A 22182-nucleotide genomic window follows, 5' to 3' on the forward strand; every position below is an offset into this window, starting at 1 on the left:
TGATAGTTTGCGCAAAGAAGAATGGCACACCGAGACGAACTGTCGATTTCCAGGCGCTCAACGCCCACGCTACACGCGAGACACGCCACACACCATCACCATTCCACCAGGCTCCTTCGGTCCCACACAAGAAGAAGACAACTGTCTTTGATGCATGGAATGGTTACCATAGCGTGTCACTCCGCAGAGAGGACTATCAACTGACCACCTTCATTACCCCCTGGGGCAGATACCGCTACAAGACGGCCCCTCATGGATACATCGCCTCATTGTGATGAGATCGCGTCGGACATTCACAACAAAACCAAATGTGTGGATGACGCTCTGCTGTGGGCGGACACATTGGCGGATAGCTACTTCCAAGCTGTCGAGTGGCTGGATGTCTGCGGTCGGAATGGCGTTACCCTCAACCCTGACAAGTTTGTGCTGGGCACAGATGTTGTCGAGTTTGCTGGATTTGAGATCACCCCCGACAGTTTCCGTCCATGCAAGAAAAACTTACAGGCCATCCTGGACTTCCCTACACCTAAGAACATCACCGACGTGCGCTCTTGTTTTGGGCTTGTCAATAAAGTGTCCTATATGCCTTCAGCATGACTGCAAAGATGCTGCCGTTCCGCCAGCTCCTGAAGCCTACCACAGCCTTCACGTGGGACGTGCCTTTGATGAATCCAAAGTCATTATCGCCAATGAAATCGAGGAAGGTGTGAGGATCTTTGACCCGAGCAAACCCACTTGCCTGGCTACAGATTGGTCAAAGCATGGCATTGGCTTCTGGCTTCTCCTGAAACACTGCACCTGCAATTCCTCGGAACCATTTTGTTGTCCCACTGGATGGCATATCACGCTTGTAGGCAGCAGGTTCGCGCACGCCGCTGAATCACGCTATGCTCCGATCGAAAGTGAGGCCTTCGCCGTGGCTGATGTCCTAGACAAGACCAGTTCATTCGTACTTGGATGTGAGGACCCCATCCTTGCTGTCGACCACAAGCCCCTTCTGAAGATCTTCATCACTGACCGCTCCCTAGCAGACATCCCCAACCCTCGTCTGAGGAACTTGAAAGAGAAAACCCTGGGATACAGGTTCCGGATCATCCATGTCCCAGGTGTCCGACACAGTAAAAATGGACTGCCTCTCACGTCACCCGACTGGTGCACCTCTGAGGTTACACCTGCCTGACGATGTCGCGATCATTAATCCTCCCCCCCCCATAAACTTGACAGAACCCCTGACACTCATGGCTGGCTTTCGCGCTGACACAGATGCTGACGCCATCGAAGCAGGAATCCTCTCGTCTTTTGTGTCCTCCCTGGACTCCCTTCACCTCAAATCTGTCACGTGGGACAGGGTTTGTACTGCCTAAACCAGCGACGAGGACATGCATTCCCTCGTTGGCTTAGTTGAGTCTGGCCTACCAGCCTTCCGCCATGAACTCCCGGGTCCCCTCCGTGACTACTTCCAGTTTCGGGACGATCTTTATACAGTTGATGGAGTTGTGCATTACAAGGACCGCATCGTTATCTCTCCTTCTCTCAGGGAGGAAGTGCTGACCCACCTCCATGCTGCCCACCAAGGGGTCACCTCTTGGTGACCGCCAGGGCAGAGGCATCTGTCTTCCGGCCCGGCATCACCCAGGCCACATCTACCCTCCGTGCTAGATCGGAATTGCAATCGGATTGCGCCGTCCAAACCTAGTTCGCCGCCAACTCCGCTGACTTCCCCGGTCTACCAATTCCAATGTATTTGTGCTGTCTTCTTTCATTACAAAGGCTGCAATTACTTGGTTGTCGTCGACCGATACTCCAAATGGCCAATAGTTGAGAGATTTACCCACGGCGCAGATGGCCTCACCGCTTGCCTGCGATGCATCTTTGTCACATTCGGCATCCCTGACGAGCTGGCCTCAGATGGTGGCCCCGAATTTACAGCAGCAGCCACACGTCGATTCCTCCAGGACTGGGGTATCCATCATCGCCTTTCCTCCGTGGCATACCATCATAGCAACTGTCGCGCTGAAGTGGGTGTAAAGACCATCAAGCGCCTTCTGGACAACACCAGCCCTACCGATGTCCTTGGCACTCAGTACAGGAACACGCCTGGCAGGGACACCAAGCTCTCGCCTGCCATGTGCGTATTCGGCCATCCTATTCGGGACTTCATTCCGGTGGCGCCCGGCAAATACGAGCCTCACCGCACTTGGCGTGAGACCTTCGCGGCTCGGGAAGATGCACTGCGCAATCGCCACATGAGAAGTGCTGAACGATGGTCAGAGCACACCAAGCGACTTCCGTCCCTTATAGTTGGTGACCATGTCCGCGTACAGAACCAGATGGGACCCCACCCCCTTAAATGGGACAAGACTGGGGTCGTGGTCGAGGTTCGCCAGTTCGACCAATACGTGATCCGCGCCGACGGCTCCGGGAGAGTTACACTTACACTAAGGAACAGGAAGTTCCCGAGACAGTATGTTCCAGTGTACCCACGCCCCCCTCCTTTGGTGATGGGCGGTGACTTTGACACAACTCGGCCGAGTACTCGTCAACCCGTCCTGCGGCCAGACCTCGGGGCCCTACCGCGTCCTACTGAACAGACTGGGGATCCCGCTTCAGGCCCTGAAACAGCACTACCCCCAGGTGCCACCATTGAAATGCCCTGACACCCCTGCCACCAGCTAGCCGGGACCTGTCATGCCTCCTGCCCGGCCAGCTCCAACGACCCATGCCGCTTCTTCTGGAACGTCCCATGGCCCGCCCCGTCGTCCTCTTCGCCCATCTGTGATTGTTCCTGTCCCTTCGTCTGTCGACACGCAGTTGCCGTCGCTCACATCCGTCGGGCGCGCCAGTCCTCCTCCTAGGCGATCTACCCCTCGCCCAGCCAAACCTGTCTGGCACTCAGACTATGACATGTGACATTGACACTCGAACAGTTTGCCTTATGTCTTTAATTCTTTCGATATTTGGCTATTGCAGTTCTCGTTTTGCTAGTTTTTGATGACATTCCGCCATGTGTTAGGTTTCGTTTTAGCCTGGTCCGCGTTCATTTTTTTTTGTTCTTACATTTTATTTGTCGTTGATCATTGGGTCTCATTTTAAAGATAAACTCCAGTACTGGTAAAAAAAAAAAAATTCTCGCAGAATCAAACGAAACTTACACTGAATGTTCAAGATTACAAATAAATGACACGTGCCAAACAATTTTGGAAGAAAATGTATACTAGCTGAGTAATGAGCATAGAAAGACAAGGAAATCAAGGTAGTACTAGCCCCGACATCATGTGTGTTGTCCCATATATAGCTTTCTATGTGAGTGCTTGTTACTTTACCAAGACTCGGTCAAATTTATTATGATTTTGATGACTCCAGAACCTTGCAGTGCATACCAATACTTACATGCTACATGATCAACTGTTTCTGATCCTTTCCACACCTTTTCTTTCACAATGCAATCGCATTACCAGTACTAAAGTTTATCTTTAAGTCTTTGTCGCACTGTTAGCCTTTCGTTTCTTTATGCACCAAAGACTTGGGGGAGATAGAGGATTATGTTATAGTTTGATCTTAATTAAGGGTATTTTCTTTTATCTTATTTGTTTACAGACCGTGATCATTGTTGAAGTCTACTGACACAAATAGCCAGATCTTATTTATCGATGATTTCTTTTTGTGCGGGTAAGTCTGCTGGCGAGTGTACTCACCTCATGCGGTGTTTTAAGGCGATGTGTGAGCGATTTGGTGCCCCAATTTCCAGCGAGAAGACAGATGGCCTTGTACAAGTTATTACTTACTTAGGTCTAGAGATTGATTCAGCTAACTTACTTATTGTCCATTTGGTTTAATGTTACATTTCATTGGATTCGTATGTGCAATGTATTGTTATTTATTTATGTGTATTTGATGTATTGTTTTGTTTCTTTTGTAAAAACATGCTATATATTTTATTTGATTGCTATGTCGGGTAGGCCTCTGGCAAGTCTTTTTGTAGTTGTCAAGAGAAACTTTTGTTTTAAAAAGTATGCATTAAACTGATATACCAGTCTCTTGCACGGTCACATGATCAAAGGAGCCATGTAATTCATAGCATTTGGTTAACATGTAAAGTCGCAACAAGGAATTTTACTCACAAAGTAAATAAATTCTGCAGACCTTCAAAAGCTCCAACCTCAATGCCTTGAATCTTGTTGTCTGAAAGAAACCTGATCGGGATAATGGTATCAGATATAACACAATCGCGAAGACGTTCAAAATTCAATCACTTTCAATAGCCTAATGAGACACCTGTTTAAACATTACAATTACTATTACATAATGGAAACATGATTTCTAAAGGCAATGCATATCAAATTAGGAAGTCCATAGTTGATTTCCTGAACGTCTTGGCGACCGTGTTATTAGTTACTTGCACTGCAGTTGATCATAATAGACGGAGATAAGCATATCACATTGTCTAAATCCATGAATAATCTATAGGTCTGTAAAGCCTGTTATGAAAATTATTGAAAGAATTAGTTACAGTTATCCACATTTTCTATGATTTCTGCATATATTTCTATAAAGCTATGTAAAATGTGAGTAAAAACAAATTTCCATTGGGCAATAAATATGAAATTGAAATTGAAATTGAAATTTCTCCTGACATTTCAAATCCTTTTCTGGAGCATTTCTTCACTGATTTTCTTCTACGATTACGTAAAAACACAGATTATTATTCAGAATTTGATTAGGTAAGATGATATCAGTTTAAATTTTGGAATCTAATGTTATTGAGATTTCTTTGAAAATCGGATCATGATAGGATCGCATAGGCATAGCGTGCAATGGCCTTCATATCAGTCTCTCCTTTTTCAAACGACCTGTGGTTATTTGTCATGATGTTTTTGGCCATTTCAGCCAAACGATAAACTGAGGAAGGCTCGGGGCCGATAACAAATACTGATCAATTTATATGCAAAATCACTCTAAGCCAATCAAATGCCACAATTGTATTACAACTTATAACAATTATTGTTACTTTTTATTGATAACCGAACTAGATGTATAAAATAGGACACAGATTTCTTGTCAAGGTCCTACGTTGCTGATCCACGCTGCATATAGTTACTACTTCCACTAGTTTCCTGTTTAGTGGGTGATTATATCGTTAAATGGTAAGCCAGATTTATTTATTTGGTACTTTGGTGTCCCGTACGTTACACAGTATTTTAGAGTCATCAACATTATTTTGACATCAAATGTGTTTTTCCATTTCATATTTGGTCAGATAAAAGTTCCAGTATTGCTATTAATTTAATACAATCATTAGTTTATACTAAAATCTTAGATGTGGTTTGTGACGTAAGGGTGCGTGTGTGTGTGTGTTTTTTTTTTTTTTTTTTTTGGGGGGGGGGCAAGTTGAATTGCTTATATTATCACAATCTAGAGTCACTTCAACTTAGAATAAAGTCATGATTCTTTAAATATTAACATAATTATAATAGAGCGAAGCAATTTTGAAACCCAGCACTTGACAGAACAGATACAATTTCAAGTATTGCTATTAATTTAATACAATCATTAGTCTATACTAAAATCTTAGATGTGGTTTGTGACGTAAGTGTGTGTGTGTGGGGGGGGGGGAAGTTAAATTGCTTATATTATCATAATCTAGAGTCACTTAGATTCTTTAAATATTAACATAATTATAATAGAGCGGAGCAATTTTGAAACCCAGAACTTGGCAAATAAACCTGCAAAATGTGTTTCAAAGATGGAATAATCTTTGCATATATTAGTGGTTGCTGTGTCGGATAGGTCTATGGCAAGTCTTTTTGTAGTCAAGAGAAACTTTTGTTTTAAGAAGTATGCATTCAATTGATATACAGGTCTCTTGCGTGGTCAAGTGATCAAAGGAACCATGTAATTCATAGCATTTGGTTAGCATGTAGAGTAGCAAAAAGGAAATTTTACTCACAAAGACATTAAATTCTGCAGACCATCAAAAACTCCAACCTCAATGCCTCGAATCTTGTTGTCTGAAAGAAACCTGATCGGGATAATGATATCAGATAAAACACAATCATTAAGATTTTCAAAATTCAATCACTTTCAATAGCCTAATGAGACACCTTTTTTGTTTCTTAACGAAAAAATGGGGGGGGGGGGGTTCCTCAAACACACACACAGTTTGAGGGGGGGGGGGTGTTCGACCCCCCAAACCACCCCCCTGATTTCAGCCAAACGATAAACTACACAATTGTCTTTTTCAAACTGTATTACTTGAGGAAGGCTTAGGGCCAATAAGAAATACTGATCAATTTGTTAATTTGTACTTTGGTGTCCCGTACGTTACACAGTATTTTAGAGTCCTCAACATTATTTTGACATCAAATGTGTCTTTTCATTTCATATTTGGCCAGATAAAAGTTCAAGTATTGCTAATAATTTAACACAATCATTAGTTTATACTCAAGTCTTAGATGTGGTTTGTGACGTAAGGGTGGGGGCGGGGGCAATAGCTTAGACTTGCCCCCAAATTGTCTTGCACTTACAGACTATGAAGAGACCGGAGTCCAGAAAATACCCCACGCTGTAAATGCTGAATGGAATTCGATGACAAATATCTGGAAAAAACACACAAGAATATGCGTTGTTAAAGCGTAATGCGGATAAAAAAGGAAGAAATGTGAAACATTTGTAACTCGCTTCAGCTTCAGAAAAAACTTGTATCTGTTTAGCACATAAAACTTTTTTAGCCGTTACCTGTATTGACCATAGCATTTTGAGAGAGATGATTACTTGTGACAAGTTTTTTTCCTCGTATCAAAACAAATATGTAAGAGATCATTTCGAATTTTACCCCAGATAACTTAGATATAGTTTGTGTGGGGACTGTAGCATATACACACGGTCATCGTACATTTTACACGTGTGTAGTGAAGTTTTTTTTGAGGGGGGGGGGCGTTCAAGACTGGACTCAGAGCGATACTGAACTAATGAGCTTTCTGCCGTACTGTTTCTTGCATGGCGCCTGCTCATTGTCAACTTGCAAACATTACCTAATTCCCACTTCACAGACTGGGGAATCGATGCGAGAACTAACGGCTCAGCTAAGGTAGTAGCAAGATAAGGGATTATATATATTGCTACAGCTGACCTGAGATGGCGTATGAGGGGATTTTGCTGTAGTGCATCTAGTACACGTTTTCTAAATCTGAAATCTTATTGACTTATCAAACCTGAAAAGACACCACGCTGTAGATGGACAAAGGAATTTTCATTGAGTTTCCTGATGCTATCCCCCCCCCCAAAAAAAAAATGGAGAAAATGGGTGAAAAACATGCAGATTAATGATAAGAAAAGTCACATTTCTAGTTTTCTAAGCCCACTACATGATAACTATTACTAACCCAGTCATTGGATTTAATTGCTCATCCGCACATAGTGGTGCACAATTACACCCCCCCCCGAGGAGTGTTTCATTCTAAAGAAGTCCAATGGCATATATATCAATTAATGACCACCTGTTGTTGTAAAATGAAGCAGATTAAAAAATCAGAAGCGTAAGCATTTTGGCAACGAAAGGAATCATTTGGAGGTGTCAGACACTATTGTACCGATCCATCTTGAATTACCTAGATGACAGCTATCAAAATAAATCACGTAGGCCTACGTACGTGGCAGATAGGTGACAGACATGAATTACCTGCGAAAAATCCCGTGAAATTTCATGATAATGGAGAATTATCTTGGTTCATTGTTCGATTTTTCGTGGGATTTTTCGCGGGATAATTGATGACAGACAGCGACTTATCTAGAAAGCTATGATCTAGATAGTTGGCCTCTGTCTGACATCGCCTAATGTAAATCAAATTTTGGAAATAAAATCTTCCAATTGTCTTCAATTTTCTGAATTAAGGAGATATTATATTGACAGAAAACTATTAATTACATCAAGAGCACAATGGTACCGATTTAACAATGTTTATGATATTGGTGGAAGAATTTTTTATTAACTCTTTATATGCAACACAAAAGTTCTCTTCGTGCTACATTACATTTATCATGCAATGTGTATACCAAAGATTTCAAGATAATTTAGCTGTTTCCTGTGTAAGATGCTGGTGTTAAAAAGGTTGTCTGCTAAGCCATTGTTTTGCACAAAGCAATCCTTTGGTCAATTGGTGCCTATCGTGCAAAATAAAAGGAGTGTCAAATGAGCGACAGTGCAAAAATGCGAAGAAAGCAACCGAAAAGTTAATCTACCGTTATATCCTTTCTCTGTAAAGCGTTCTAGGTTGATTAGTTTGGCGTCTAATTGCATTTTGAATCGGAGTTAAACCCGCTCGTGTCAGAATATAGGAAACTTACCCATTCATTATTTTCATCCGCAGATTATCTTTTGAAGAATATGCTCTTTGTATCTTTTGCACCCCAATAGGAAAGCCTTGGATAATTGCACATATTGAAAATCATAATCCATGTTTTATTTAACTTCTAATCTCTGGTATTCTAGTCAAACAAAAAACGAGAGTTACAGATACGGTCAAAGCTTTATTTGTTTCTCATTGATTTAAAATTAACGATTCTACCGAGTTAAAATAGACAAAGTGACCCATAAAGCACAGGTTGTCAGTTGTGTAACCTTAAGACTACAAAACATCAATCAAGAAGAAACGTATGTACAATGCCTACACATAACACGCCACCTAACACATACACATTCATGCTAGATACCATTTAAGATGAAATAAATTGAAGAATTAAAAGACAAATCTTTTAAAGTTTAAAGCCCCTCCAAAGTGTTGGGAGCCCAAAATTCATCAACAATTGTTTTGAAAAACCTTGCAAAAATGTGTCTTATATGAGATCCTCTTTCATATTACGATACAACTTAAGTGAAATTTCGCCATAAAATTTGTGGGGCTCCCAACACTTTAGAGTGGCTTTTAAGTTGTTTGGAAAAAAGTATCTAAGACAGAGTAAGTTAAATCTTGAGAGTGGGGTACTTGTTTTTAAGTAGGCACTCATTTGCGGAAATCATTTGAAATCATTTGCGGAAAATAGGATAAGGTACTTACAGTGTACGGAGGCTTGTAAATAAGGTGAACGCATTATCTTCAATGTGTTGTAATTCATTACCTAAAAGAACTCTGTAGAGAAATACGAAAGGAAACATAATTATAAGCCTAATTTTGCTTTGCCAGTACCATTGACACAATGGTCCCTATTCAACTAATTCGGCTAAACCAAACTCTTGGTCTAAAATTACAAAAGGAAACGTTAAACCTCGGACTAAATATCTTTGTTAAGCCCGATTTTGAACAAACACTTAAAAAAAGGTTATAAATCCCGTGGTGATAAGACTGAATAGCAATCGTGTCTAACCACTGTCATCAAGCCGAAACGACAGAAAACTCTTTTCGCTTTTTTTTCTTCAAAGGCTCATAGTAATGGGTTCTCATGGGGATTTTGACACCATTAGAGTGTTCGATTGTGGCGGAAGCAAATGTAGAGTCACGAATCAGAGAGGGAAATACCAACTCACAGTGCTGTAGCTTGTCTTTGACGATCGTAGATATGCTGCGGCAGGAGCTGTAGGTCTCTAGGACCGTAGAGCTTCTCTACAGCAAAGTCTACTGCAGCTGTAGTAAACAGCAGTCCACTTATCGTATCATTCAGAGCGGATATCACTTCGGGTATAGGTACTTTAGTGTGGGCCCTCTCATTAAAAGTCCTTCATCCGAAGCAAGGGAAAATTGAAAAAAGTAACCAACAACAGAAAGGAAAATTAGTTAATAAATTGTAAATCATGACCTAAAGATGTCGACAAATTTACAGCGGCACTTATTAATTCGGCAACATTGTCTCAGCTTCTGAAACAAAATCCTGGATTTAGCTAATGATGCAATCATAATTATAAACCTTTAGGTCAGTCAGGAATCCCATGACTTTTACAAGCCGATCGCCTGCCTGATTATCAAGATGTTTATGATTGGAAATCTAAATTCCATTTTTCGTTTTCCTAACGGTTTTCATAACACTACAGTCTATTGGGAAAAATGAGTAAGGTAAAACTGGTCACTTAAAGATTTCTACTTTTTTGAGGCACTTGATGATTATTTTGAAGCGCATTTCTGTAGGGCTTCAATATTACACCATATCACAGACACTGATAACACTTAGTGCCATGCATCTCAGATTTAACATTGTTTAACGATGCCTTTAAGGAAAATTAAAGTAAATACTGCTGAAAATTGTTTTGCTGCGACATCATTTTTGAAGAAAAAGAAAATCATTTAAATTTAAGTTCTTCTTAGGAATTGGACCCATACTACGGTAGGCAACTTATGCCCCTAAAAAGTTTTGAAGCAGATGTTAAATTAGAGGGGAAATATCCAGGAAATCATGATCTTTAGATCATTTTTAATTATAAAGGACTAAATAAAATTGGCGTATAAACCGAGTACCACTAGAAATAGCTTTGCTGCGACATCGGTTTCCTGTAAGTTCATAGATCTCGTTGCATTCCAAGGCTCGTCTTTTAGCCCCATTTTTATTCGGCTATTTCTTTTTTTAATGTTTTTTAATTTCTTGTTTCATGCCACAAATTTTTATTTAAGTGGTCTGTTGTGAAGTGATATGACATAACGGGACGTAATAACATACGTGATGGGACGTGACAGGACGTGGTAAGATTTTATCAGACATGGTGTGACGTGATGGAACGAGAAGAAAAATGATGGGAAGTGATGGAAAGTGATGGAACGTGATGGGGCGTGACAACACAGGATGTGAAATGATGGGATGTCATTGGACTGTATTGGACGTGATGGAACGTGATGGGATGTGATTTTACGTGATAGAACGTGACGGGACTTGGACATAATGGGACAGCAACAGGGCAGAGGTCTCGTGCCTGGAAGGTCCTGGGTTCGAAAGATGCTCATTAATGTGTTAGTACCCTTTGGTAAGGTATCCAATTTGTTTTGCAAAATACAGTGATGATTCGGGCGTGATGTGCGGTACTGCTTTAGTAGATCGAGATGATCGTTGTCGTATATAGTCACAAATGTTTACAAGTGAGATGAACTTACATGCATCGTATTGATGAAGGGATGGGTCGAATCGGTGTAGTTATACATATTATACCTTTAGATAAAATGGAAAAATATTCAGTTAAAGTTATATACATGCATATGCATTTACAGACACACACAGACACACGCACACGCACACTCACACACATATATACACAGTTAGCAGCTGACCTGTTCATTCTCCTTGTGAATTTGTTTTGAATTTTTCTTCTTAACTCAATAATGTAAGTTGGACTAGTTGAATTAGTGCCTTTGCTGAATTCTTTTTTAATATGTAAACAATATTAAGTTGATAAAATGTCATAAACACATGTATAATATAAAACATATTCATGAGAAAAAGCCATCGAAATTATTCGAAAAAATTATATGTATGAGAAGAAGAAAAAATTCTCACCATGGTACCATCCGACCGCCAGACAAATATCCACAACTGGTATGCATCGGCTTACTGTATGGAATTCAATTTTGTAAAAGGTCGGTATTCATGAAACTTACTAATTTTAGAAATAATGGCCACTTATATCATTTTTATAGCGCTTGTATTCATCAGGAAATGACCGTCATGGTGCTCTGACATCATTCCCTCAGTTACAGCTGAGCCGCCTAAGTAACTAGCGCACAATCATACAAACACACTTTAAAGATAATAAAGTGTCTTTTTTTCTCACATTTAGTGACATGATGATTTCAGGCAGTGAGGTGCACAAATAACTTCATATTCTGTGCAACGTGATTCCTGATTAAGTAAATTCGGTGCGGGGATTGTTTTCTTCTGCTGTGTGCCCATGCCTTGAGCCATAATGCATGGCCGTCCAGAGGATTTTTTTATGTTGGGGACCGGGGTAAAATGGAACAAATTATTGAAAATTTATTGCATTTTCTGTGTGTTTTTTTTATTTATGGAAACTGCCCCCTACCCTAGCCCCCGCTGCGTAAAGTCTTGGTTCAGTGACAAAACAATTGCCTCGTAACTGGGAGGCCCCAGGATCAAAACCGTGTCGATGTGCTATATTAGTGCCCTTTTGTGGGGCATTAATCCTCACTACTGTCATTTATGACTTGAGAGCGTAGGTCCCCTAGTTAATAAGCATAGTAGCATACACATGCTTATAATAAACAGTTCCGCAAAACACACATTGGAAAGTTATTATTCAATAAAATCTGAGAATGTATACTATTATCTATATCTATTATTTTTAAATAATTTTTAAAATAATTCCATAAATTGGGGTAAAACTAAAATATTCAACCTTTATGAGCGACAGTGTAGTATGTACCTCCTTTGGCTTTTCTTATACGACGTTTCTTTAGAAGAGATTCGTATGAATATCTTTTAGTCTGAACAGACCCATAAACATAAATCTTAAAATGAGGTAGGCAATGGCACACCCAACTCTCACTTTTCTTTTTTCCCTTTTCTACATCTTATACATCTAGATCTTATATGAATTACGCTAACAAGTCACTTTTTCCCCTTTTCTACATCTTATATGAATTACGCTAACAAGTCAATTAGAAAGCGAGATCAAATTTAAAATGAATAATTTCATATGATTAGATTTCGTACAAGAGCGAAGTAAATATAGACTGTTTGTAACCAGAAGGGCGTTCCATTTTCCACAGAGTTAACGCCCGTCATATACAAAAAAGAAGATATCTTATTTACAAACGTGATTGGTAATATATGTCTCTAAAATTGAACATAAAAGATGAATTTGAATAGAGCCTCGATCTAAGATTTAATTTTTAACTTGTTGTGTTTAGTAGGCCCATTAATCAATATACTTCTTACCATTGTCTGAATCGAGATAGCAATGTCCAGCTACACACGTTTCATTCTGCGGCAGAAATAAGGCTGAATCTGTACAAATATAGATATTAAATAAGGGAATTTCTTGATCACACCGAGTTATTAATATGTCCGATGAGAAAGTACAATTCATTGTAAAATTTGACATCTGCGATTTACAGTCTAACGATTTTAGCGAAACTTGCCTACATGTATTACGAAAAATCTACTCCACCTTCTTCCACTTTAATTGTCTTCTTCTTATTATTATATATTGAAAAAATAGAAATAGTAGAAGTAGAAGAAGTAATAGCGGTTGCAGTAGTAACAGTGTTAGTGGTAGTAAACGTAGTAGTAACAGTGGTAGTCAGGCGCGTACGCAGGGGGGGGGGGGTGTTTTGGGGGTTAAACCCCCCTTTGGCATTTTTTATGTGTGTATTTTTAAGAAACCCCCCTAAAACCCCCCTTTGTTTTGTCTAAACCCCCCCCCCCCTTGAAAAGATCCTGCGTACGCCCCTGGTGGTAGTAGAAGCAGCAGCAACATGAGTAGTAGTGGTGGTAGTAGTAATAGTATAATATCTGGCACATTGTCATTCCTGGTGCTTTATTATTATTACAAATTTGGTGGAAATAAGAAGAACCAAACAGAACACATGGTGTACCGTAAACCTCTACCGTGATTATTCATACCACCATGCAAACCTTCAAACATCATCAGAACAGAGATCGTTCGAAAGTATCATTCCCAACGTTTATCATGAGCAATGCAAGATCTTTGAACAATAAATTTGATGAGTTTGAGGCCTATGTATCGTCTATAAAGATGTTGCCGTAGTAACCGAAACTTGGTTTGCGGGTAATTTATCAAAAGACAATGTCTCCATAAATGATTATGACTCGTTTGCGAAGTCGAGGTCTCATCGCAGAGGAGGCGGAGTAGCTATATATGCACGACAGTTCCTGAAACCTGAGCCAATGTCAAGTGTCGCCGTCCCTGATGACCTTGAGGTGGTGTGGATCAAGCTCCAGCCACAAAGACTTCCCCGCTCTGTTTAAATGGTGGTGGTTGCGGCAATATATCATCCTCCTAATGCCGCGACTGCTGACACCCTGATCGACCATTTGCTACAATCGATGGACGCCATTGCATCTACACATCCAGAGACGGGTTTCATCTTGTTGGGGGACTACAATGAGTTAGACATCTCGACGCTAACCGCAAACAGGGGGTTCCGACAAGTTGTCAGTGTACCAACAAGAGGTGACCAGATTCTGGACAAGATAGTCACCAATATGTCAGTCTACTATAATTCCCCAACCACTCTACCCCCATTGGGCTCCAGCGACCACCTTGCGGTTTCCTGGATCCCTACCCAATACTCACCGAAGCCCAATCGCACAAGAACTCGGATTGCAAGACCAATCAAAGACAGTGCTATTCGGGAATTTGGACAGATTCTCCAGAACTATGATTGGTCTCCAGTTTATCAAGCCGAGAACACGAACGACAAGTGCGATAAGTTCTATTTCACACTTCTGACATTGATTGACGAGTATTTCCCCTTAGTTGTTGTCAAATGCCACGACAATGACAAACCATGGATTTCCCCTTTAGATCAAAGCCCTTATTGGTGCACGTCAGCAGGCTTTCACTGAAGGTTCGAACAAATGGAAAGGACTGAGGAACAAAGTAAACAAACTAATCAAAGGAGCAAAATCTGAGTTCTATGTCGGACGCGTGCGTAAGATGAAGGAGAGTAATCCATCTCAGTGGCACAAGAACATCAAATCAATGGCAGGAAATAAGCCCAGACCACCTGCCATTGAGGTCGAAGGGATCGACGAGTCAGACCTCGCTGGTATTGCTAACACGATCAACAGGTTCTTCGTCAGCATAGCTGAAGACATCGGTAGACTCGATCTGAATGATCTCCCAACCTATCTCCCTGCTCTGCCGCTGCCTGTTATTAAACCTTGGGATGTCTACTGGGAATTGCAACATCTTAGCAGACGAAAAGCTCCCGGTCCAGATAGCATTCCAGCTCGGATCATTTCCGAATTTGCTTTAGAACTGAGTAGCCCTCTTACGCCCATTTTCAATGAATCTATCAGAGAATCGGTGGTGCCACACCGCTGGAAACGTGCAGTTGTGGTACCTATCCCCAAGACCTCCAAACCCACCATAGGAGACTTGAGACCGATATCGCTCACATATCATTTCGCAAAGATCCTGGAGAAATTCATCTCAAAGTGGCTGGTGGGTGACATTGGATCTGCGATTGACAAGTCACAGTACGGCAATAGGAAAGGCTACTCGACTGCACATTATCTGAAAGATATACTAAATACCATCCATCGGAATGCCGAAAATCCGAAAACGGTCACAACACTGGTGGCTACAGATTTCAGCAAAGCTTTCGACAGGATAGATCATGGACTAGCGGTTAGGAAACTACTCGAAATGAGGGCATCCCCGTCTTTGGTGGCATGGATTTCCAGCTTCCTTTCCAATCGAGAACAATGTGTGCGCTACATGTCACAGCTCTCTGACTGGATGGAGATCTCAGCAGGTGCCCCACAGGGCACTCGACTTGGGCCGCTTATCTTTCTCTGCATCATCTACGACGTGTTCAAGGACAGTGATGTTCAGTGTTTGAAATACGTCGACGACCTCTCCCTGCTTGAATGTAGGAAGGCAGCGGATGAACCCAAAATCCAAGAAGTGGTAAATGAACTTAAGAAATGGACCAAAGACAATAGCATGAAACTGAACCCTAACAAATGTGTCGCCATAAACATTCAGTTCATGAGAAACCAGGCAATCGTCCCAAAGGTAAAAATTGGTGACCTGGAAATAAGTGAAGTACAACTAGTAAAACTTTTGGGTGTGTTTGTACAGAAGGGCTTAAAATGGTCATATCATGTCACAGAAATGGTCAAGGCGGCACAAGCATGAGGCTACACATGATGCGTATCTTGAAAGGTTTTCGGCTACCTGTTGAAGATCTGAAAGTTGTGTATTGTTCGTACGTGCGCCCGAAAGTCGAATACTGCGCACCTGTTGGGCATTCAGGTCTGACTCGGGCAGACAAGAAACTGATAGAGAGAATTCAGAAACGAGCGTGTCGCCTCATGCTTGGCCAAAGATACACGAGTTATGATGATGCCCTCAATGTTCTTGACCTTCCCACACTGGAGGAGAGGAGGGAAAGGTTAACAAAGAAATTTGCAAGTAACCTCACAAAGGAAACGTCCCCCTTCTATCACTGGCTCCCCCCTACGCGGGCTTCCCGCACTTCCCGCAACCTGCGCAACGCTAAAGACTATTCGGAAATAAAATGCAAAAATGAGCGCTACAGAAAGAGCGCACTCCCCTTCATTGTGAGGTTACTCAATTCAAAACTGGAATAATGTAAAGACAGATCTCTTTTTCTTAATGCTAAGCATTTACGTAAATCAAATTGTTATCTTATAGATGTGCTTGAATTTTGTTTATACGGATTATATTAATTTCAATATTGCATTACCAACCATATTCTCTATTAGCCAATAATAGGAAGTGAAACTATAATTTCTCCATTCGTCTTAGGTGAATTATATGTCCATTTTGTTCTCCATATACATGTACCTTGCTCACATGACATTATAGGCCTACTTTGAAGCATGCAAAACAGATAATTTTCTTTGTACTGATCATAATTTATTCAACTATTATATTCTTTCTATGAATTTTCTCAAGTCATATCATAAAACACTTATTTTTCCACATCCATTACCCACTTCCGTTATCCCACCATCAATATTCTTTGATCTAAGGTGTACCTATAATTGTTTGTTATGAATGTACTATTTTTAATGACTTTGTAATACTATTGTATTTTGTGCAGTATCCTTGTGTTATTACTTATGTAAATTGCACTCAATTCAGCCGAAAGGCTGCCATGTACAATGTTTTTTATACCACAATAAATAAATAAATAAATAAATTACCCCGGCCTTATAGTACGGCTGCCATTACAGCGCTCGAGCATTTTAAGGAATCCTGCCAAATGCCCGTTTACATCGCCTGGGTGGAGTGAGGCAATTATGTTATGTCTTCCCAATGGACATTAGTGCCGCGCCGGGACTCAAATGTGGTCTACAGTCCGCTTACGTATCTACTCGGCCACAACACATTACTACTAGGTACTTTTAGATTTACGTGGACTGATACGTGTGACGTCCATTCAAGGTAGTGCATTACACGGACGTCGATCGTAGCATAGACTTATTGTCTTCGTGCGAATCTAAAAGTCCCTACTATCAGAGTTACATCGTTTATTTTACCACTATTCAGTCGTCCCAATATAATTTCAGCTATAATCCACCTACCATTCATGGAGATTATTTTACACTGGTGGCAGCTGGCCTGGCAAACAGGAATTACTTCTCCAGAGGATGATCCACAGGCTCCAGCACCAGCCCGCCATGTACAGTATGGATAGAAATTCTTACAATCTGGGAAAAGAAGAGCGATTTAAAAGATTTTAAGAAACGTCTATAGAATGAAAAAACTGTAATTTCAAAGAATATAATAATAATAATAATAATAATAATAATAATAATAATAATAATAATAATAATAATAATAATAACTATAGTATTATAGGCTTACTACTCCCACTACTACTACGACAACTACTGTTAAAACTGTTAATACTACTACTACTACTACTACTACTACTACTACTGCTACTACTGCTACTACTATTCATACTGCTACTGCTACTACTCCTCCTCCTTTTATTAGTGCAATGTTGCCCTTGAGGTTGGAATAATTTCTCTTCAACTCTTTTCATGAAATGATTTTGAAAATATGATTCTTTCTTGATAGATAAAGTTTATATTTTCTCAGAACTGTACTTATCTATCTCGAGAGACACAGAGATAGATCAATAATTGGCAATTGCTGGGGTAAAAATAAATCGAGGCTTTAATGACAGGAGGAACAGAACTGATGCTGATGGAGCTTCCCTGGTAAACAAAATCTTTTTCATCATTATCATCATCATCATCATCATTACTCTTTTATTATTATCGTAATTTAAGCGCTTTGTATCTACTTGTAGAAAAGGCGCTATACAAATGTTCATTATTATTATTATTATTAATCGTAATCCTAATTATAATTATTATGCTTATTATTACTATTATTATCATCATACCTGAGCATCTTACGCCAGCCTCACGAAAGCTGGAGCCACACTGTGTGTTGGATTCTGAAATGTTCCTCAAACACTCCATGATGTTAGATTCTGTCCCATTGCACCGGAAATCATACGAGTGCATCGTTCCGTCACTAGGTCCAAATTCTGAGAGGGAGGTGGTACCAAGAGCGCCGGTGAAGCCCAAGCTTCGGCAGACCACGAGGGCATCGTTGTAGTCCCAGTTCTCATCACAGACTGTCCCCCAAGTTCCATCACTTTGAACCTCAACTCTGCCTTCTTTTAGACTTAGTCCATTCACGAGCCTGACATCTTTGCGAAAAAAAATATCACGATAGATAGATAGATTAATAATTCACTGACCAAAGACTAAAGAGCATTATCGACGTGAAATGGCAAAGGTGGATAGCAATCACAGTTCTTGTCAAAGACTCTCCCACTGCTTATATCACTTAGAACCTCAATCCTGTCTTTTTTTTAAAAATTAGTACCTTCACTTGCATAACATCTCTGGGATAAAGAAAGAGAAATAATAACGTTCTGCGATAAACGATATAATAACTACACTTAACACTTTTAGGCTTCAGTAGACGGACGGCCCCCAAGACCGACAGCAAACGAGTCAGATGTTTTCAAAATATCTTCCTTGATGTATGCCTTTGTTTCCAAGGTCTTTTGGGCTGTAGGTCGAATGTTATGACCCATATTTCGAATGTGAGGGTATTAACAAAATAATAAAAACTTGGCATCGCTGTTCAATAAGTGATCTATGATGAGCAAACAGTGTCGATAATGTTTTAAAATAAAATTGATACAAATGAAAGAAAAACAGAAAGATTTATTGTGACATACTTGTTTCTTGGCAGAAGGTTGTTCTTGTAAACATCCAAACAATGACCATTACCGAAAATCCATGTCCAAAATGATGCATGCTTCCCTTATTCTTCTTATCCACTCGTATAAACATGGTACAAGTTATTATTGCTACGCGAAATATAAACAGTGAGATAACGAAAAATAAGTATTGATGCATACTGAATTTCCTACGATGAAACAGTGTCATGGCCACTCAATGTCCAACAAGCCTGTTAGCCGGACCTTTACGAAGGGATTATCATATTTCTTGCTGGTCGAATACTTTGAAGATTGATGTTAGCTTTTACACCATTTCATTTTTCTCCTGTGATAGGTTGTCATTTACTGTGTAATAGGGTGGAGCATGAATTTCAGTCAGCAAACGCGTATCCCGTTAAAAGACGTATACTTAAAAAAGCTTATCATTGACGTAAACAAGACATGAAGAAAACGTTCAAAGGGCGCATCTAAAGAGGAAAGGGTGGAGTAGCAAGTCCCCTTCACTCAGCAAGTATAGAATAAAATTTAAAAAAAGGTAAAGAGAGAGGGAGGGAGGGGAGAGAGAGAGAGAGAGAAAGAGAGGGAGGGAGGAGAGAGAGAGAGAGAGAGGGGAGAAAAGAGATTGAGAGAGATTAAGGGAGGGCGGGGGGAGGGGGAGAGGGGGATGGGGGGGGGGGGAGAAGGGTGATAGGGGAAGGAAGAGAGAAGGGTGATAAAGATTTATAAGATGATGAAGCAGATCCGGGCATTTATTTTGCCTAATACCTAATTTTACGAATCACCGGTCATTTTTAAAACATCATTTTTAAAAACAAATAAATCAAAATCTTATTAAACAAATAATACACATCATTTTGTTCGGGCATTAGTAAAATTACTCACACTCGGTACCTTCGAAACAGTTCAAACACCGTATGCCCCTTGACCACCTCATGCATGTAAAATGGTGAAATGGACAAGTGAGCAGAGAGATCTCCGATATCATGAGATAAGAGGTCAGAATGCTAAGTAATGAAACATAGCATTGGTAATGTCCACACTTTTACAGTAACACATTTATGAGAAGTACGTAGTCGTAATACATGTAGTAGTTTGTGTAACAGTTGCAGTAGTAGTAGTAGTATTAGCAGTAATATTAGAAGTAGTAAATGTAGAAATATTGGTTAGAAGTAGCAGAAGTAAATTTATTCTTATTATTAGCAGTATATTTATCGTAGTAGCAGTAGTCAACATAAGTAGTAGAAGTAGAAAAAGTAGTATGAGTAGAAGTAGTAATATATTTAGTTGTACTAGTAGTAGCTGGGGTAAGAGCACATATTTCTTATATATTTTTTGGTCGTTTTTTTAGGAAAAATCTTGCAGCGACTCAGCCGGTGAATAAGCGGGAATGGTGGGGGGGGGGGGGGGACGGAGATGTAAGAGCACATATTTGTTATATAGTTTTTGGTCGTTTTTTAGGAAAAATTCCGCAGCGACTCAGCCGGTGAATAAGGGTGGGGGGGGGGCGGAGATGTAAGAGCACATTTTTGTTTTGCCCCGAAAAAAAAATTGAGGGGGGTCAACCCCCCCCCTGCGTACGCGTCTGAATAGTACGTAGTCGTAGTAGTAGTAGTAGTTGTTGTAGTCATAGTAGTAGTAAAAGCAACAGCAGTAGTAGTAATAGTAGCTAGTTATTAGTTGTAGTACTATTAGTAGAAGCAGTAGTATAAGTAGCAATATTAGTAGCAGCAGAAGTAGTAGTAATAGGAAAGTAGTTGTAGTAGTAGTAGCAGTAGTAGTAGTAGCTGACGTAGATGTTGTAGTAGAAGTAGTATTTTTTCAAGGGTGGGGGGGGGGGGAGGGTTAACATTTTTAAATCGGGCTGAAAATTTCGCAACGACTCAGCCAGGCGCTGAATAAGCGTGGGGGGGGGGGGGGGGGGCTGGGGATGGGGTAAAAGGACACTTTCTAATGGGGGGGGGGGGGGGGTGGGTCCCAAAATCGCAACGATTCAGCCAGCCGCTGAATAAGCGGGGGGGGGGGGGTAAGAGGACACTTCTTTTTTTTTGGGGGGGGGGGGCCCAAAAAAAATCGCAACAACTCAGCCAGCTGCTGAATAAGCGGGGGGGGGGGGGGGGTCATTGTTCTTCGACCCTTATTCATTTGGCAGAAAGTAAATTAACATATATATACATTAAAATGTAAGTATTACAGACATATATGATATTAAAATGACAAACATAGCACATAAAAATTAAATACCTTAATAATTGTATCTGGTAGACATATTATTTAAATAGTAGGCCAGCAAGCTCGAGTCAGCACTTTAGCCCTTAAAGTAAATCTATACGAGTTTCAATTTAAAACTCGGAAATGAACGGATCCATATTCAAATATCCCTCCCCTTCCCGAACAAAATCAACAAAGAAACCAACTGACGTAAACAAAGTGGCCCAAGCATTAAAACTCGATAAAGCAAAAGAAAAAGAAACTTTCCTTTTACATCAAATCTTTAGAACAATCCAAAATTGAAAAATCAAACATATATGAGATCGAGAAGCCTTACTTTTAAACATCCCCCAGGACGTAGGGTATTAAAGCTTGTTGGTATAATAGGAATACTATTTGATACGCTTACCTTATATTCTGACGTAGGTGTAAACCGTTATACCAAATCAAACTCAGAAGGGAAGCCAATTCTGCTTATCATTCTCCCACTTGCTGTAATACACAGAGACGAAACACTCATCGTCAACGCCAATGTCAAATGTATGCATGTATCATTGGCAATGGTACATGTATAACTGATATATTGATGCCGAAAACCAGCCAATTTACTGTAAAATACAAAATTGTAACTCTCAAGTCAACGTGATCTATCCCGCATATAATGCGCCATGCCCTTCTGAACTTGACTCTTTCCTGGGTCGTGTGTAGGCGTGCACATCAAACACGATATGAATGTAAGAATTCTGGTATATTACTATTGATAATTTGAACCCCCCGCGTCGCATAGACAATTGGCATAACGCTTCCATTGCAAACGGGAAACCCGTCCCCTGACAAATTCACTCTTATGACTCTTAAATTGATCTGATGGTGGGTGTGGGCTAGTCTGCAAGCACAAACCCTGGTCAGTCGTAAAAGTGAGTCTGCACTATAAGACTACCATAGGCCATGTACTGTAGCTGCTCCTGACACAACCAGTAGGTAGCTGGGCTAGACTTCTCTCAAGGCACAATGATGTTTTGATTAAGTGTCAAATTAGGGTCTGTGCCTG

At 40.5% G+C, this 22182-nt stretch overlaps 1 protein-coding gene across 1 annotated transcript in view; it reads right to left on the reverse strand.

Annotated features, from left to right (window-relative positions):
- The window catches only part of LOC763096 (relaxin receptor 1-like), a 37534-nt gene extending 15664 nt beyond the window's left edge, over positions 1–21870 (reverse strand). The window contains exons 1-12 of the mRNA XM_030994500.1: positions 21541–21870; positions 18921–19052; positions 18069–18380; positions 17236–17361; positions 12868–12936; positions 11470–11523; positions 11070–11124; positions 9521–9709; positions 9054–9125; positions 6525–6596; positions 5948–6019; positions 4122–4193 (exon numbers count right to left, since the gene is read on the reverse strand). Of these exons, the coding sequence (XP_030850360.1) occupies positions 4122–4193; positions 5948–6019; positions 6525–6596; positions 9054–9125; positions 9521–9709; positions 11070–11124; positions 11470–11523; positions 12868–12936; positions 17236–17361; positions 18069–18380; positions 18921–19035 (1208 nt within the window). The 5' untranslated portion in view covers positions 19036–19052; positions 21541–21870. The remainder of the gene's footprint in view (positions 1–4121; positions 4194–5947; positions 6020–6524; positions 6597–9053; positions 9126–9520; positions 9710–11069; positions 11125–11469; positions 11524–12867; positions 12937–17235; positions 17362–18068; positions 18381–18920; positions 19053–21540) is intronic.
- Positions 21871–22182: the final 312 nt, after the last annotated feature.

Source organism: Strongylocentrotus purpuratus, unplaced genomic scaffold (genome assembly GCF_000002235.5).
Source record: "Strongylocentrotus purpuratus isolate Spur 01 unplaced genomic scaffold, Spur_5.0 spur5_scaffold_21, whole genome shotgun sequence".
Classification (NCBI taxonomy): Eukaryota; Metazoa; Echinodermata; class Echinoidea; order Camarodonta; family Strongylocentrotidae; genus Strongylocentrotus; species Strongylocentrotus purpuratus.